We start from the raw sequence: 19,813 nt of genomic DNA, 5'->3' as shown, positions 1-19,813 counted from the left end.
AAAAATTAAGGAAAAACGGGAATTTTTACGCAAAATCTGTTTTCGAGAAAATCGATTTTGGTTTTTGGTGTAACTCTCAAACAAATGACCGTAGGGACATGAAATTTTGACTGAATGTTTATATTAGAATTTTCTATACACCATAAAATTTTGAAAATATTTGACTCTTTTTGAGCTGTTTACGGACATTGTCAATATCCATTTTTTTCAGTTTTTTTTTCTATATAAATATCAATTATATTATATTATATTATATTTGGAAAATGTTATGGTGTATAGGAAATGCAATTATAAACATTCAGTCAACATTTCATGTCCCTACAGTCATTTGTTTTAGAGTTACACCAAAAACCAAAATCGATCTTCTCGAAAACAGATTTTGCGTAAAAATTCCCGTTTTTCCTTAATTTTTCTTTTGTTCTTCACGTCGCTTTTGAAAACAACTGAGAAATAATTTGACCCCCCCCCCCCCACAAAGTACCAACTAGATTCATTTTCCTATCAGAAAAGTTACTGTTGAAGAAAATCCAAGCTTTTTTACTGTCCTAAAAGGTGATGACGGACACAAAAATAAAAAAAATAAAAAATAAAAAAAAAACACACATCATTGTAGAATCAATACATTCATCGTTCCACTCAGAATCTAAAAAAAAATTATTTATTATATTTAAGTTTACTTATTACAATGATGTGTGAGTATATCATTACATAACTATGATAAAAAAAAGTTAAAAACACTTACGTATTACATATTATATAGGGCTATAGCAATATGTAGCCTACCATAACCTACCTATGTAGCACATGACTTTGGAAACATTTTTTTAGACCTGTCGAGTCCTTGCCTTGCGTCGAGTCCTTGCCTCGCATCGAGTACTCGATACCAGGCGATGTTAAAACTATAAATAACTGAAAAAACATAAACACTTCTGATAAGAATACCAGGAAGGTGATACTTGATAGTTTCCATTTTGTTCACGTTAGTAAGTGTCAGAGTAAGTTTGTATGAAAGAAAATTTAAAAATGTTTGAAAATCTATTTCTAGTACAATTTAAAATACTCAAGCAAATCCCAGTACTCGATCCTTTTTTCGAATACAAGTCGAGTACTCAATTTTTTTTAATATTTGGCATTTGTACTATCAATCGGGTTAGCATTCAAAATATTTACTTACCAATTTTTTAGAATTTCAATCCTTTTTGGTTTGTTTCCTTGAAATATTCGATATCGATTACACCTCAAATATCCTATATTTTGCTGTTTCTTTTGTTACTTTTTACTATTCCGCAGCGTCCAAAATGCACCGTTTTAATTACCGTTCTAGAATGTCGATAGATAAATATTAAATTGTTCACATAATTTTTATTGATATTATGTATAGTACTTAAGAATACCTATTTATTTTATCTGTAAAAAACGTTTTTAGAATCTCAGCGATGAAAAAATTATTTTTAAATTACCAAAATCTCTTTTTGTATTAATATTAACTGAAACCACTAGGTATATTGTCTTAACAACGCACTACATTATGACAAATATTGTAGCCAATATCCCAGCTAGCGTAATTATGTAATAATAATATAATAATATAAAAATATTATTATGATTACACCATACAAAATATATTGCCTATGGGTGTAAAATGTGGTTTCAATTGTTTCAGCACTTCCTATCCAACGTAGGTACATTCATTTTATATGATATTATGTGTCAGGCCACCGTGAGCTGTGGGTCCGAGAACATTGGCGATTCTAACTTAAATATATAATAATTCGCATAACGCATAACGTGCAAAAACTTATGAATGTGATAAATATAATATAAATATTTCAAAATTATGATGTTATCCCTGTGGCCATGGAAACCGATTGTTTTTCACTATCAGCTGTTTAACGCACAAAATGATAATGATTAATGACATTTAGTCATTTGGTACATTTCATTCGATATTTGCATGAGGAGGATGCATAATTATTCCATTGATAGAACTCTACGTGATTTATTTATTTGTTTTCCTTAATTATTTATGTCTTGTATTTACACTGAAGCAAACATGTGCACCATAGACGTTTCAGGCGGTGCATTGGATTGCCATTAAGTGAATTTGATGAAAGTTTGGACATGAAGGGTTCGAACGTGGCTCACCCTGCGAGTTGTACCGTAATTATTATATACATTGCTACTTAAATCATATAAATAATACCAATGTTGTAAGAAATACTTTTAAAAAGTATTCAAGTAATTACTCAAATCCATTTAAAATTAATTATTTAAAATAGGTACCTCTCAAATACTATAAAAAGTTAAGTATTTGAGTAATACAAAAAAAATCCTATTTAGTTCTAATATAATTTGTTATAATCAAAAATCTGATCAGTCATGTTAGTTCATTTTTAGTGATAGTTCCATCACAACAATGAATTTTTCTCTACAGAGGTATTAGATTAAAACTATGTTTGGATAATTGGATATCCCATACCGTCATCGATCCTCGTCGACGATAAACAATAACGATATTGTTGAAAACCATTTTCTTGGTAAATAGGTAGTACTAATAATTAGTAATAATATTTTCGTATAGTTAAATAAATTATAAAGTATAATAGCTGTTAAGCAGAAGCTTGTTGCATAGTATATATTTTGTTATTATTTTTTTAGCTTATTCTGGTTAGGTATAATCATTTCTGTAACAGAACCAGTGGCGTACCGATAGGGTGGCATGACGGGCAACTCGCCGCGGGCCCATATGACGTTATAGAGGGCCCTTCAAGAAATGTCACAAATCCAAAAAACAACCATTATAATAAAATTAAAATATAATATGATCTTTAAAAAAATGTAATTCTTTTAAAATTAAATCACTCTGAAATTGAATACATTTACTATTTAGTAGAGATGTGAGTGCTGTAAATTGACCAGGTAAATTTTTACCGGTAAATTATATATTTACCAATTTTTTTTTACCGATAAATTATTTTTTACCAGGAAAAAATGTTGTGTGGCCCCTCTAATCAAATGAAATCAAAAACGCCTAGTTAAATCGTAAAGAGATCTTTTTTATCAACTGATACTGTGATATAATCATTTGTAATATTGATATACTTGTTATTGTTTATATAGTTTGCTATAGACTATAGTATTAATATTCTGCCGCCCCTACTATATACTAGAACAGCGGTTCCCAACCTGTGCACCGCCAGCTTATTTCAGGGGCACCGCGGCTCGAGAGTGTAAGAGTGAAAAAAAATATTAAATATGATATAATATAATATAAAATATATTTACAATTTATTGTAGTTAAAAAAAAAATGTTTTACGTATGAAATTACTTAGTACACTCGATATATTTAATACAGTGTTTCTAATCGGTGCTATCGAATCGGTAAATTCAGATAACATTATATACAATATACACGCACGACTTCTTCGAATTTCCGACGTTCATTAAATTGAATTGTATCACTCGTATATTTTCGGAATTATTATTATACCAAACCAGTTGAGCATTTACTTTCAGTCTGTGATCGACATTTTACGCGTTAACACGTATTTTCGTAAACTATTTTTTTCTGTACATACGTTTGTTTTTGTTTTAAACAGTTGGTTGAAAAGTGGGTCTATTAATAAGACGCCTGCTACGGAGTCATCTTGTTCTAATATAGAAGAAAGCATAACCAACGAAAACGGAGTTAATGATAATAGTCCTACTTCTCAAGGTATGAGTAGTACACTACCGCCCAATACTGGTGACTCTGCCCCAAGAACGTCCAAAAAACGTAAATACGATGAAAGTTATTTGGAGATGGGGTTCATAGAAACAAACGATGGCCAGCCACAGTGCGTAATTTGTTCAAAAGTTTTTCCTAACAGTTCTATGTATCCCGGAAAATTACGTCGTCATTATGAAAAGGTCCACACAGATCATAATGGGAAACCACTCGATTTTTTCAAACGAAAGCGCTCTGAACTATTGGCTGTTAAAAAAAAAATAAAAAAGCACGTTCTAACCGATAATGAAAACGCATTGAAAGCTTCCTACATGGTGAGTTACCGTATAGCTCAAAAAGGCGAAGCTCATACCATTGCGGAGACCCTCATAAAACCATGTGTTATTGATATAGTAACTTGTATGCTTGATGACAAATCTGCCAAACATTTATCCATAATTCCTTTGTCAAATAATACTGTTGCACGGCGAATTAAAGATTTGGCTAGCAACGTATCAGAAACACTTGTCTCTCGTATTAAATACACAAAATTCGCACTACAAATGGACGAATCAACCGATATTGCTGGTCTTGCTGTACTATTGGTGTTCGTTCGTTACGTAAACATTAACTCTTTTGAAGAAGATCTTTTATTTTGTAAACCACTTCTATCTAATACGACAGGGGTTTCAAATTTATCATGTTTTTCATAATATTCAAAGAGGGGCACCTAACTAAATTTGGAACAACAAAAGGGCACCGCCGACTAAAAAGGTTGGGAACCGCTGTACTAGAACATTAAATATCAGTAGGTAATTAGGAAACATTTAATATAGGGAGATCGCAGATACCAAGAAGGCAGATAATGTGATATTGATAATATATACTATTATTAATACAAAAGTTAAGTCTTTAGACTTAACAAAACATGTATCTGAAATTATATATAATTTATTTATAATTGTTCTGTATTAGACATTAGTAATTAGTACATTTTATGAAATAAGAATACTTAGTTATTAATTGTAATATGAATAACTAAACTATAAATAACTTTCATAAAATGTACTAATTACTAATGTCTAATACAGAAAAATTATAAATAAATTATATATAATTTCAGATGCATTTTTTGTTAATTATTGTTATTATTACAAACTAGAAAGAAATAGATTTAACAAGTAAGTATACAACATTAGTACCTAATACAAATCGTATTTACTTATGTCTAATAGTAAAAAATAACAATGGCTCTAAGATTTAGCTATTTTACAATTTTTACCACATTATTGGTAAATTTACCGTAGAATTGAACGGTATTTTTTTTTACATAAATTCTCCATCTACTATTTAGTAGTGCTGGACATTGGCTGGCCTAATCCGGACTACGGATTGAAATATAGAATCCGGATTGACGGAATCAATCCGTCTTGACCGGATTCGCGGATTTAATTAGTAAATACGGATTCGAGGATTCAATCCGTAAATCCGGATTCGAGGATTCAATCCGTAAATCCGGATTCGAGGATTCAGTCCGTAAATCCGAGTATCGGGCTTAATTTATAAAGCTGAATTATTAATAGTTTAAAAATCATGTCTATGAAAAAAAGTACAGACATCATAATATGTATGATAATATTATAATATAGTATCTACTTCAGCCACCCGGATAATAAACATATAATATACATTTTGTTTGTTATATTAATTATTAATTAAGTTATAAATAGTATTTAGAATAATGACTGACACACGGTTATATTTTATAGATTATTTTATCAGTTACAGCATATCGTCTACGTTGGCGATATTGTAATAATTTTTTTTTTTTTACTTTAACCGAACAAACATTTTTGTGCAACTTTCGTGGGAAAAATCGTATCACTACTCCACAGCTTGCAACCGTCAGTTATAACATCCTATTTTTTCGTTAAACTGGAATGGCATACACAATGGTCGACACCTTGCGTCATACGTTTTTAAGGAAACAACTTAGGTATGCCCTACTCGATGTTACCCGTCGCAATGAGTAATAACTATAAAATAATATACTAACGATAAGAGCTGATAACGAAAATCTCGTGTTGGAACGGGAAAACAATTATTATTTATTTATCTTATGGCATAATATTGGGACACGTATCAAACATATTATATTTTAATATAGTATAGTATTATATTATCGTTCATTCGTGACTGACGACCGTAAAATAAATATAGCTCCCACACACTCCCGATAAGTCACCCAGGCGGAGTCACGCGTGTGTACGGTAAAGAATGTACCTACTTAGGTACCTATAATGTAGGTGCCTATAATATGTAGGTAGTAGGTACTATGTTGATTTGTATAATATTTAGCCATGTAGGTACATTTTGTATTTAGAAATTAGTATGTTTAATGAATAATATTATATAATTTGAAGTTAGATTCATAAATTATGTTTATGTGTTCAATAGTAAATTAAATTAAACAAAATATAAATTCATACAATTTTTAGCGGTTATATTTCAAAATTGTATTCGTTTCTATAGTGATGTAGAAAAAAAAATAGCTTAGCAATAAGGTATTTTAGTGGTTCTTCCCGTGGTGTTAAAAAACTATAGGAGAAAACCGAAAAAATGACCTCTCTCAAGTACCATCTTGATCCAATTTGCCAAAATACAAGATACTTATTATGTAGAAATCGAAGCGCTACTTCTGATAGACATTTTGTTTTCAAGAGAAAAGAAAAAATAAACATCATTGTAAAACCACTAGCTTCCCTCGTTCCGCTCAGAATCTAAAACGATTGTTTGTTTGTCTGTCTGTCTGTCCTTTATGCATTCCTAATTTTCTGGACCAATTGCGATGAAATATGGTACAGAGATAGATTAGACCTCTGGAGAAAAGATAGGCTAATTTAAAAAGGGTAAATTAGAAGTCCAACTCGGGAAGGTGTACAAACAGGGATTTTGATATTTACGATGACAATTTTTGTTTGTTAATGGTTGCTATTGGATTTTATTATTATTATTATTTTTAAAACCTGTTGGCGCAGTGCACTTATATGTATTTTAGTACAGGATGTCCCAAGTTCGAATCACGGGTTCGGTGGACCAATTTTTTACATTAATTTGACATTTTTTTTTCTTATTTTTCTTCTTTATTTACAGGTACATACGAATGTTTGGTTTTTTTTCATTCATCGGATTTTAGTACGGTTAGGTTAGGTTAAGATTTTGTATTAATTGAATTAATCTGCCGTAGGTTGAATTAAGTAAAAACGATTAACTTGGTAAAACTTTGATACTTTAGAGTTAAATTATACACTTACGTACAAACCACACTGGGTCCACTGCAAGTAACCTACTGCGATCTACTGTAGATAACCTACCCTTTTAATATACTGCCGTGAATTTCACGGACAACGCCGGTCGAGATGGCTGTAGTCCTATACATTAAAATATAATATAATTTACACTTAAAAATACATTGCTTCCATAGCGTGTTACACCCAAAAGAAGTTGGACAATCAGAATTATTTTTCCTGGCAACGACGGGTAATTCAGCTATACTAAAAAATAAAAATAAATATATATAGGTATAATATATTTTTATATTTCTATTATTATACATAGGGTTTAAATTTGAAATATAGCACTTGAAATTTTTCAATTGAAATATTTCAAAAATTGAAAATTTTACTGTTCTTGAAATATTTCAATAAAATTATTAAAAATATTTTTTCTTCTTAAAAAACGTGTTCGGTTATAAATAATTAGAAACAATAAATTGATTACCCCCTTAGAATTAAAGAAAAACGTATTATTTTTGTTGATTTATTATTTCATATTTGTATATTCTATATTTTATAGTGCTGAAAAATATTCCTGGCATTATTTTGAGAATAAAAACATTTTTTTACACGAGTTTTAAAATATTGTTGTATATCAGCGATCCAAAAGATAATGGTTTGAAATAGAGTTGAAGTCAATTCCAACAATGAATGAAATAATAGTGTATTTTCAGTAATTATAAAGTGTACAAAAGTCGTATAATATGTGTGTAGGTATATGTGGCTGAGTGATGTGAAGATGCTCTGAGTTCATTATTTAATACTTAGATCATATAGTTTGTTATAACTATTATAGATTTGTTACACAACTTATAAATTATATGTAAATATGTTACATATTTTTTTTGTTTCATATAATAAACCAACTTTTAAAAATATTAGAAGTTGACGACTATAAACTTTTAGGTATAATAAGCATTTTATTTTTATTTTTCATCAAAATGAAATATTTCAAGAAAATAAATTTCATGAAATTTTAAAACCCTAACTATACATATAATATTATAATACAGATACTTAATATACACGTTGGATTTACCAAGCATGTTAGTTATCCCCCTTCATTTTTAAAAATATTTTGTACTTTATTTACATTGTAAATATTAAAATTAACAAAGAACACTATACAAATAATAACAGTTCAAATAATAATGTATTCGTTACCTATAACTATTGAGCAAACATAATATCTACAAGCTGTATACACTGCCATTAATCATTGTTGATAAGTTAATGTTTTAACTCTAAAATGTTGTGATAAATTTGGTTTCGAGTGCCGAGTAGAATAGGTGTATTACTGTATTAGGTACCTACAGTTATGGTTATCAGCGTGCCAGTTCCTGCCACCATAATATTTAAGTATTTAACGCGTCACCAGAAGTGCTGATTCAGCGTCACTTTACCATAAACTATGCTTATAAGTTATAATGAACGGGTAACCACGCGACCACGCAGTAAGTATACCTATTACAGTCTCATAGCTTACATAGCTGCGGATCAATTGCGACTATACGTGGTGCGATTATAGGTAAGTCGTAACAGATGTATTCTGTTTGTAGACCTTTGTGGTAAATACACTGGATTTAAGGTACATATTATACTACAATACACAAATATTTAGGGCATTTAAGTTCTTAAATAATATTGTGACGAAATTTCCATTACAAACGAAAAAAAAATTGAATGTATACTCAACGCATTACACCTAGACGTGCAACCGACGCAAGGACCGATGGTGTCTAACGAAGCACTGACGGTCCTGTGGAATCGATGTAGGGTGATTGGCATTATAAACAAGGTATGTATAAAAGCTATAATAATATTGTTCGTAATTTCCGCACAAATTGTTCTCACTTCTCTATCACTCTGTCTAGCACACATATTCCACACATGGAATATAGCGAATTACTTGTATCTGTGTGTCTCTCTCCCTTTCTCTATATGGTATATATTATACACAGCAGTGGCGCCGAACCCTATATTCAGGTAGAGCATCTGCCCTACCTCATACTATTTTGGTGGGGGGTGGGTGGTGCAGTGGTTGGGTCAGCGAGTTTATTATAAGTTATAGTAAATTATAAATAAAAATAGTTTATAATTAAGTCTTTAGTATTTAGGTAGACTTATTTATGTAGCCTAAAGCCTAAAACCACAATAATATTATAGTTAATAGATATATACATAGGTATACGATGATAATATTATTATATCATTAATTTTGTTGTCAATGTTTGCTATATAATATACTTATCTATGGTTTGGTTATTATGGTCCATATGTTTAAGTGGCTTAGCCAGTGTTAACATGTAGCGAAAAAATTCGTTACGAGTGGATATTTTTGTACGAAAATAGAATTATCAATATAATATTATTATTCGTGAAACGTCGAATTGTGCCGAGTGGTGAGGGCCGACGGTCGATCTTAAACGAAAATATAATTATTTCTATGGCAGGCAAAAGCTCTGTGCTAAATAAATGTTTAATGTACTAAAAAATTTAAGTTTTTTGTGCCTACTATTATTCTATTATGTTATTATAATTTTAATTTAAAATAATAAAGTTTATCAAAGTTTGTATGATTACTACTGATATGGTTTAATAAAATAATGTGCTGTGTAGGGATATTATACCTTTGTAATATCAAATATTTTTTGTAAACGTCAAATATTATTGATCATGGGATGGGGTGGTGATGTTTCATAGTTTTAAAAGTTTGCCCTACCTGATTTTTTTGGTTTCGGCGCCACTGATACACAGACAACACGGCAAATTTGTGTTTAATAATAATCTTATGTACCTACATTTTTCAAATTTATAAAAATGTGTGAAAATGATTTTTTTCAGATATGTCTTTATTTTATAACGGGTATATTAATAATGTGCCTATTACCGTTGGTAACTGCAATTGGTTACCCTTATTGCAAACGTGGTATGTATAAAATACATTCATTTTACACTTAAATAACTCGTATATACTCAAGTTGCTTTAGTAAAATAATATAATCAGTTTCAAACCGTTCAGGGTTTGAAATTTCGCGTAGCTCTATAATAATTAAGTGTGATCGTCGTAATCATTGAACAATTACATATTATAAGATCCTCCCATGGTATTTTATTTTTTATTATTAAATCCTATTTCCTATTTCTAAAAATTTTCTTCACAGATGATATACAATTTTAGCTTAATAACTACCCTATAGGTATTTTTGTGTTATTTAAAAACAGAAAATTAATCTACGAGGATGTTATGTGACTTTTTATAATATTATTATAACATTAACAGTGATTTCTAGATTATGACCACGATTTTTAAATTAACAAAAGTTATTTTCTACATAATTTTATAATATTACAAACCAATCGATATCAACAGTATTAAATTACTCATGATCACTAATTTTTAACCAAAACCTAATATTTTTATCCAATTTTTAAAAATTAACTCTTTTTACATATTTTTTTTTATTCTTTCAAAATAATAATGATCGGTGTAATTTAAAGTCTTTAAAATTTAGATGGCGTAATTCTGGGGGAAGTTTATTAAATACCTCGAATTTTGAGTATAAGTTTATATTAGGAAAGTATCTATTTTTATTTAATATAAGTACTTCTTAATATGTTGTTTTGAGTGGTTTGGTGTTGTTTAAGGTTTGAATTGCATGCATTTCCCCAGGTAATTATTCTGTAGGTTAACAGTGGTTCGACTAAGGCTATTTATATACACTTTTAGCTTGGGAAAAGTTTAGTATGCGTTTTAGATGGTTAAAGGTATAAATGAGTTGTACGTAATTTGGTTACTAGCAGATTTGTATTATATTCTGTCCATTTATTCATTTCTACTCATTTCTATCCTTAGTATTTTACAGATGTGCTGATGGTTATTTTATTTCCACATGTACATGAGTTAATACTATGACAGCCGCTCGAGTGCAATGTAATATGGGTTATATTAAGAGAGTCGGAATTTCATGTGGAAACGTAAACGTTTTTCAATATTTAGGAATAGATTATTTTCCAATAACCCGGTTTGTATGACATTAATATCATTTTGAATTTTTTGAAGGACGTAGTTCCAGCTAGGAGTCTCCAGTCACTATTAGGGCTGTGTCATCAGCAAAGCATACTAGATTCCCTCTTAAGGGCAGTGAGTTAATATTATTTATTTGAATATCAAAAAGAAGAGGGGATAAAGATGTCAAGACACATTTAATTATCCGACGTGAACTCAGTGTATTGTTAATTTTTACGAATTGGGGGCGTAAGGACAGATACGACTTAAGGAGTTTTAATGCAGCATTTTCGATTTCTATAATACCAACTAGTTTTGACAATAGTATGTTGTGGTCCACTGTGTGGAAAGCTTTAGCTAGATCAAGGTATACTGTTGCACATTTTTTATCAGTGTCTTATGCAGTGGTGAACAACTACTTACTTACTAATTAATCAACTTACTTATTAATCAAGTAAACCTTAAATCCAATCTACGATCGCCGCGGCAGTAGTGAAAAAAAAATTAATCAAATCAGACCACTCTACAATGCGTGAGAGTTATTCCCGGATATTTTCCTGTTTTTTGGCGCTTTTCATTTTTTGTAGGCGGTGTCATTGACAATTTGACATGTGTGCACAAGTGGCAGCAGCAATAGACCAACTAATGCATCAATTCCAGTGGCGGAAATTACGTTTGCGGAGCCACACTATTTTACGCACCAGGGTTATCACTTATCGAATATAATATATATAAAATCGTAATTTCCGTCACCGGGATTGAGACATAAGTTGACAACTGCAGATAGCCCAGCACTCGTATACAATCACACTCACGCTATATTAAACTAATCATCAGTGACAAAATAATGCAATGGGCAGGGACATTGGATATTGCCTAAATATTGTCCCTTATCAAAGACACACGAGTATAGGACCTTCAATTGAAAATGTAATTTACTAATCAATAATCGAACACTTAAATATTATGAAAATAAATTCTCTTTCAGCTCGTGGTATTGTGTTATCGATGCAATATCTAACTTATATTATGACAAACGAGCATCATAAATATTTGTATATATCATAAAGTAGGTGCTCATTTTAAATTTGGTTTTTATATGACGAAATATTTTGAAATATATTCTAGTATCTGGAATAATGTGAAATCAATGTTTAATGTTGTCATTAAAAATAAATTTAAAACTTTGAAAAAAGAGTAAAAAGTATATTGTTTTTAATGAATTCAAATTATAATGTATGTTTGCTTTATATTCTTACAGATAAATGGAAAAAAACGTGTGAAATGTATTATTCAGTTGAAAAACAAACATCGGTGGTCACGACAGAATGGAGGATTTTTATTTTTATTTGCCTGTTTGTGGCGTTTTTGATAAAAATGATTTTTGTTAACAATGGCTTAAGATCTACAGATATAGTAAATAATAACATTTTTAGTAATTATATTTTTTAATATTAAACGAATACCTTGACATTATCATTTATCTATCAGCGCCTTGCGTAACTATTTGGTGACTGTAGTCACAATTTAACTATTAAAGATACTAGGTAGTACCTACTAGGAAATTTTCATTATTTAATAATGAAAATTTTATCATAGTCTATACATGATAACATTTTCAAAACAAAGTTAGTCTTTTTAAGCTATTTATAGGCATGAGGAATTTTCGATTTTATTTGAAATTATTGTCGATAAATAATTTTTCACTTTGTCAAAAACTTGAAAATTGAATACAAGGTTTCTCATAAGTTGTTAAAAGAGCAGTTCAAAAATAATGACAATGACATTTTTTAAAGTATAAAACGTTTGAGTAAAACTATAATTTTTTTGTGGGCCCTATACAAAACTTTCAATAAAATACAACCCATTCCAAGCGTATTCTACGAGTGTTATACACGATTATCATTTATAATATACCTACATTTATATCATAAAATATTATTTAATATAAAACGAAATTACAAATTTATTTTAACGGGCCCCTATACTCCAGGTACAACGGGGACCCTGTGTATACTACTTACGTGGCAAATTGATAAATATGCCAAAAGTATTTTTATTTACGCAAATATATAATAATAAATACATTTATTAATAGTTTAATTTTAATTATTGTTAATAAATTAATTATAAATATAGCCTGGCATTACTTGTGCATCGAATTCGTTTTTTGATTGTTGTGAATGGTTTATATTGACGTTCAAATTTAACACATTCATAAAGTAGCTTGACCTACTCAATGATAACTGATAAGGTACACTAGAAATTTATCATACAGCGAAGCGAGTTCCTAGGTTTTTTTACGATATAGTTTTAAATTTGATTTATTTATTACCTTTAAGAATAAGATTATAGATTACAATAATAAAATTATCATAAAATATAGTGTTATGAGACCTCAGATGAAATAAAGATGATTATCATAAAAAATTTGTTGTGACTTAATCCTTCACTTTTCGGTCTACTTTTAAAGCTGATTCTGCAAATATTTAATATCCTATTTCTATGAAATTATAATTATAGGTGTCTGAAAATCAATCACATAGCAAAGTTACATCCCCGATTCTTTTTTTAATACAATTTATTAAATTAAGATTCTAAAAAAATTCTCGTTATCACTTATTAGGTAGTTATTTCATTAGATTATATTTAAAAACTAATATAAGAATAAGATTGCATAGAAAAAATTAATAATTCTAAAATATTGATATTATTTTTAGCCCACAGATGAAAATAAAGTGAAGTCGTGGCTACGTTGGCATATAGATTTCTTTGTGATTTCCGTTGTAACCTTCGTTGGATTTTTGTTTAAAGGTCGTACCTGTTCTTCAGATGATAATAATATATATTATTATATACCTTTAAAACTTGGGATTACAATTATAGGTAAGTTTGTTGTTTAAGTATAATATTATGATTGTCATAACAACTAATTAATGTCAAATATAATTGTTACATTTTTATAGTTCTAATGATAGAAATCAACGTTGTGAGAAAGTTCAACAAAGAGTTTAATAATTCTGCTAATCGCCGTAAACAAAAATGCATAACTTTAAATATCTAAAATATCAGAGAATTGGGCAACTACAATCGACGAATCAAATAAAATTTCAATCAACTTTCTCGTATTTTAGATTTTATAACTTCCTTAAACAAATACATCATGGTACTATTAAATAATAACGAAGTTAATATTAGTCAAGCGTTAAGACCAAATCGTCGTAGTTTTAATATTAAAATTTAAAAAACTTTTATATTATTATGGTTTACAATTATTGTTTTACTTTACAATGATCAACATTTTTCTTTCTTTACTACCTACGTATTTAAAAATGTTTATTACATATTTTAGATTCTGAGTTGTTAACGGATATTTTCAATTTCTCTGTTGGATCAAAAAGTGTGAAACTTTAATACAAGGCTCCTGCTATATTGTTACAATAACAGTTAAAAATATTAAAAATACACTTTTTTATTAGCATTTTAAGTTCAAATTTTTACAAAATATATCAAATTTTAAAATTTAAGATGATTTTGTAGTTAAAAATGTATAAAATTTTCTACTTTTATAGCTACCATTGAAAATTTAAAACAAGGTTCCACGCAAGTAGTTCATTTTGGAAGCAAAAAATCTAAAAATATACATAACATTGTTTTTTTATAGTTGTTTTAAGTTTAAATTTGAACGAAATCACATAGGAAATAGCCAAAAAATAATAATGATTTTAGTTATTTTTTTGTAATATTACAATAATCAGTAGTAACAATATATAAATATAATATAAAATATCCTAGACTGACTGACCGCCTTCGCTCAGAACCATTTTTCGTGTATACTGCAATGATATTATATTATCATTGGATTCAAATTTAATACCTCCCATTGAATTGGCCCACTCTCGTAACCTACTGTACAGCAGAGCGACATTCGCTTACCCACTTTTTTTTTTTTATTTCACCTACGAGTTAAATACGAGTCGGGCACGCCGTGAAAATTGGAAAACCCGGCGCCCGTGCTGGCCGCTCACATGCACGCGTGACGTGTATTCTACCGACCGTCGCGCCGAGAGTGTGCGTATCGCGCGCGCAACCCTTTTTGGAAAAGACGCGGCCGACGAAATTTCAATCAAAACCGAACCGACATTATATTATTAATATGACTTGTATATACACACGAGCAATAATGAGTAATGGCGGGGCGGCCCGCGAACAGGTGCTGCAACCGTACGTAATTCGCATTGTGAAAACCCGCCACAAAAGCTTTCGTTCCGCGCGCGATTCGATACGCATCGACAATATAATATACGTATATGATGTGTGTACGCGTAAAGCCAGCTCGCCCCCCCCCCCCCATCTAAAATGCATATACTGCGCGACCCGCGAGCCCCGCAGGGGTGGTCAGAGTGTGGACGGCGTGCGTGTGCGGCCCGTAACGCGTCCGCGACCGTTTTGGGCGCACTGGGGATGGTTTTTATCTTTTATTTTTTTTTTTTTCGTACGTTTCGTATTATTAGCCGCAGACCGAAATCGCGTCCCCATCCGTGCACCCTCCCCCCTCGAGCTCGCCCGTTCAATATCCTATTAGCGCACGGTCCGGAAAATCCGGAAGGGTTCCGGTCATCGGCTGGTTTGTCTTCGGCGGCGATATATTATTATATTACGGTACATCGTATATATTATATTATATTATGTTACACTAAATCAAGATTATCTAATATGATATTGTTATTCTATCGACGAACCCGTCACGCGTGTACGAACATACGGTTTTTTTGGTTTTTAATTAAATAACAATATTACACGTTGCCACCGTTTAAACGTTAAACAATTATATATTATTATAAAAATATGAATAAAGCGTATATTATGCATAGATATTATAAGTCTATGATATTATGTACCTACCTATAGTACCTACACAGTTTTATATTTTAATCAAAAACACCGCTCAGAATAGAACGCGTTCCTCATTAAATGTATAATATATAATATTATTGGTGGGATAAATACTTATCGCGAATTATTATTATATATTATTCACAAGTTCTATCATATTATTGTTGTGACCAGGGCTTGCATTTGAAAAAAAAATATTGTTTTACGTTATTTACAATCAAAACGTTATACAAATTTTGAGTTTATCGTTATTCAAAATTTAAACGTTATTCAACTTTTGTGTTTATCGTTATTCAGAATTAAAACGTTATACAATTTTTGCGTTTAACGTTATTCATAATTAAAACGTTATACAATTGTTGCGTTTATCGTTATTTAATATTTAAAAGCATTTAGATACCTGTTTTAAAAGTACACAGGCCGCAATTAAAAAGTATATGACTATGACCTTTTTTGGGGACATAATTTCCCTATTCTGAGTTTTAAGTAGGTATTGTGTAATTTTATTTATTTAATTAAATGGGTTAGATAACCCAATTACATATTATTTACAAAATATAGAGTACAGTGATACAGATTAAATTACAATATACATACATAGTTCGTAAAGAAATGGAAACAAAATAAATGATAAAACAGTATGATGATAATTAATCTTAAGTTATAAGTGATAATGTATTATTGAATTTAATAAATTGCCTAGGCTCTAAGGACTTTATTATAAAATAATAAATATAAAATATACAATTACACAAACACTGACGACTGAACAAATCTGAGCAAACTGATCACCGAACACAATAGTTGAATAACTTGAATGGTATAAATTCCGACCGTAGTACATATAGTACAGTACAATATTATCAGAGTATCACTATTATTAGCTATTGGTAATTAAATTATTCTATTAATACCTTCTTATTAAATTTTAAAATAAATCTAATACGGGATCTCCCGGATAGGCCGGATACGGGATAAAATTAATTCTTGGATCGAATAAATAATTGAATAATACTAAGTATTATTAAATAATTGGAAATTAATTATTTTGTTTAATGGAATACAATATATACCGTTTTGCGTTATGTTTTGTTTAATGATATATCATATATTTTGTTAAACGTTACGTTTTGTTTTGTGTTATTTATTTATTTATGTTTATCGTTTTTCGTTATAATTGCGTTTACAAATTTCAATCGTTTTTTATCAAATATAACGTTATAATCATAACGTTATTATAACGTTTGCAAGCCCTGGTTGTGACCGAAAGTTTATGCAGACGTTTTTGATTTTGATGTATAATTTGTAATAGCTATAATAGATCCTTCAGAAACGTATGAAGACAGCTAGAGTGAAAGTTTTTTACATTGGATTTCAATCCTGTTTTAAGATTAATTTTTTTAAGGCATAACACCTAAATAGATTGTTTAAATTTAAAATCAATAAAAAAACCTACACGGAATAATAACAACTGATTCATATATTATTATAATATTATTATCATTTATACAATGTGTACAACATTTTTTTTTTAAATTGTTATTTTAATTTTGCTGAAACTTAAAACAAACGTTACTTAAAATTATTGGTATGGATGTCGGCGCACTATTTATTATCCCTCTCTAACCCACGTGAGACATATCATATTCACGTTCAGCAGAACCAACCCTATATGCTGTTAATATTGTAGTACCTATTGGAATGAAGTAGTGAATTCACCTATATATACTATCAAACTTTAAGTATTACCTGTGTCACTAAGTTGGCTGTTTTAGGATTTTTTAGTTTGTATGCATATTACGAGCGTGTAAAATATTATAATTTAAAAATGCATATACTTTGCACACAAATTAAACCATCGTAAAACGTCGTAATATTCAACTAGCGACACAGGTAATGTTCTTAACTTAAAGATTGATAATAGACGAATTATTCACTGTAATATTAAAAGTAACAACACAGGGTTGGTTCTGCTAAACGAAAATTCGACGTAGCAAATCGTGTAAGTCAGAGAGAGAAAACAATAATGGTGCGCCGACTTACTCGTATCGATTGATTATTAATATAAAATATACAAGTACTTGGTACAAAGACACGGACGGTTTTTATGCATAAGAATATAAGATGCGTGGGTTTGAATGTAACTCGCTTCGTGAGCAAATAAGTGTAGAATATTAGGTTCATCGTTCGTAATATTATGGGAAAAAAAACCAAATTCACACCTTGAATACAAGTGTCAAGTGTTTTAAAATCCACCGACTCTGAAACTCCGGATATTGGCTATTATTGTTGTTAATGTTAGGTTAGGTTAATGTTATGTGATCATGACGTCTCCTCCTCTTTCATGTATACGCGTGTGTTTGAGTGTTATGCGCGCGGCACGTGCACCGCCGTGGTCCATTCACGTGCCGCGGTCTAATCCTCGTGGCCCATGAAGTCACTGTACGTGTAATAATTATTATTATATTAGGAATCGTGTCGGTCCGTTTACTTGTTGAATGCAGAAACACTTGTAAATGTTTTAAATATTGATTACCTTAAACGCTGTATAATATGAACTTACTGTAATGAACTGCAGTCATACTACGAACTTTAAAATAAAAACTTAAAACTAAACTTTAAATTGAATATTGTAATTGCATGAACTCTCACCTTCAGCACAGCCTTTGGCTTTGGAGGTGATCCAACAAAAAAATTGTCTAATAGTAATTTAACTTGTATATATATTTTTTGTTGGACAATTAATAAATATTATTATTATTATTATTATTACTTTTCTTTTAATATAATGCTTTTATTCAAATCTGTGTTGTTTTTTTTTCTAAGTATATACTTTCTGAGTCACTAAATTTTAATCTTGGTGTTCTAAAAAGTATAAGAAGTCCATAGTAGAGACTAAAAATATATGTGGAAAATTGTATAGTATCTACTATATACCCAATATTAATAATATTTAAGTTTAATAATTAATATTTCTAAAAATTATACGAGTATCGGAGTACCTATGATAAGTACTAGGCTAAATATTACATCCAGCTATATTTTATTTTATGTCAAACCATTATTAAGAACTATTAATTGTTATCCTTAGTACTTGCAAAGAGTTTAATAACTCAAAAATTACCTACTAGTTTGAATTTCAATTAAATATGCGTCAACATTTTCAAAAAAATATGTGTTTAACATTTACATCAAAAAAGGCAGTTATTGTTTGAAAAAAAAATAGATTTATATTGCCACACTCGTTGAATGGTATGAAAAATCGAAATATTTGAAAATATAGCTTTTACATACTACTATTACAAGTTTCTAAAATCAGAATTATTAAAAGATAAAAATGGGACAAGCAGATTCTGTTTGCGGCGAATCAATTTTTTATAATATACTATTTATTCGACGCCAATTTTTTAGGTATTCAATAATTATCTACTAATTTACTCTCCCAATTGAATATCAGTCTCGATTATAATCATATAAATTTAGAATATAAGATATTAATACTATTAATAGGTATCCATATCCATATGTGTTAGATATATTATTCATCGGATCCGCATTAATAAAAGTAATCAAATACGACATGCATACATAACAATATTTTAAGTACAACACAACATTCTTAACGACATTGCAAAACTCACAAGAAATAATAAATTATTCGCTGTACAACTTAAGACAAACACTATAGGTACCTACCTAAATATATTACTTTCTATTTTCCAGAAACACAATATTTCTTAAATTTAAAGCTTTCAAATATTATAACTCTTGATGTAGGTATCTAATCAAATCAATAACGACCTGATTTATTTTACATTTGTATTTTTTCAACAGAAAATATCTGTTTAATATATTATTACAAATTA

General features: G+C 29.6%; 2 protein-coding genes across 2 annotated transcripts; both read left to right on the top strand.

Moving 5' to 3' along the window:
* The first annotated feature begins 2,416 nt into the window (after positions 1-2,416).
* Positions 2,417-4,420, top strand: LOC132950649 (zinc finger BED domain-containing protein 5-like). The gene is made up of 2 exons (XM_061022171.1): positions 2,417-2,436; positions 3,601-4,420. The coding sequence occupies exons 1-2, from the start codon at positions 2,417-2,419 to the stop codon at positions 4,418-4,420; spliced, it is 840 nt and encodes a 279-aa protein (XP_060878154.1).
* Positions 4,421-8,334: 3,914 nt separating this feature from the next.
* LOC132950931 (uncharacterized) lies at positions 8,335-18,750 on the top strand. The gene is made up of 6 exons (XM_061022561.1): positions 8,335-8,570; positions 8,664-8,840; positions 9,887-9,971; positions 12,313-12,467; positions 13,772-13,937; positions 14,018-18,750. Exons 2-6 carry the CDS (start codon positions 8,775-8,777, stop codon positions 14,113-14,115), a joined length of 570 nt encoding a protein of 189 aa, XP_060878544.1. The 5' UTR covers positions 8,335-8,570; positions 8,664-8,774; the 3' UTR covers positions 14,116-18,750.
* The last annotated feature ends 1,063 nt before the right edge of the window (positions 18,751-19,813 follow it).

The sequence above is a fragment of the Metopolophium dirhodum genome, chromosome 8 (assembly GCF_019925205.1).
Source record: "Metopolophium dirhodum isolate CAU chromosome 8, ASM1992520v1, whole genome shotgun sequence".
NCBI classification, from domain to species: domain Eukaryota; kingdom Metazoa; phylum Arthropoda; class Insecta; order Hemiptera; family Aphididae; genus Metopolophium; species Metopolophium dirhodum.
Note: the sequence above shows the minus strand (reverse complement) of the source record. Positions and strands in the feature narration are given on the sequence as shown.

Coding starts and splice junctions, on each gene's coding strand:
- LOC132950931 (XM_061022561.1), top strand. CDS start 8,775: ATGGTGTCTAACGAAGCACTGACGGTCCTGTGGAATCGATGTAGGGTG. Junction 9,972..12,312: donor TTACCCTTATTGCAAACGTG/GTATGTATAAAA, acceptor ATATTCTTACAG/ATAAATGGAAAAAAACGTGT. Junction 13,938..14,017: donor ACTTGGGATTACAATTATAG/GTAAGTTTGTTG, acceptor ACATTTTTATAG/TTCTAATGATAGAAATCAAC.
- LOC132950649 (XM_061022171.1), top strand. CDS start 2,417: ATGAATTTTTCTCTACAGAG. Junction 2,437..3,600: donor ATGAATTTTTCTCTACAGAG/GTATTAGATTAA, acceptor TGTTTTAAACAG/TTGGTTGAAAAGTGGGTCTA.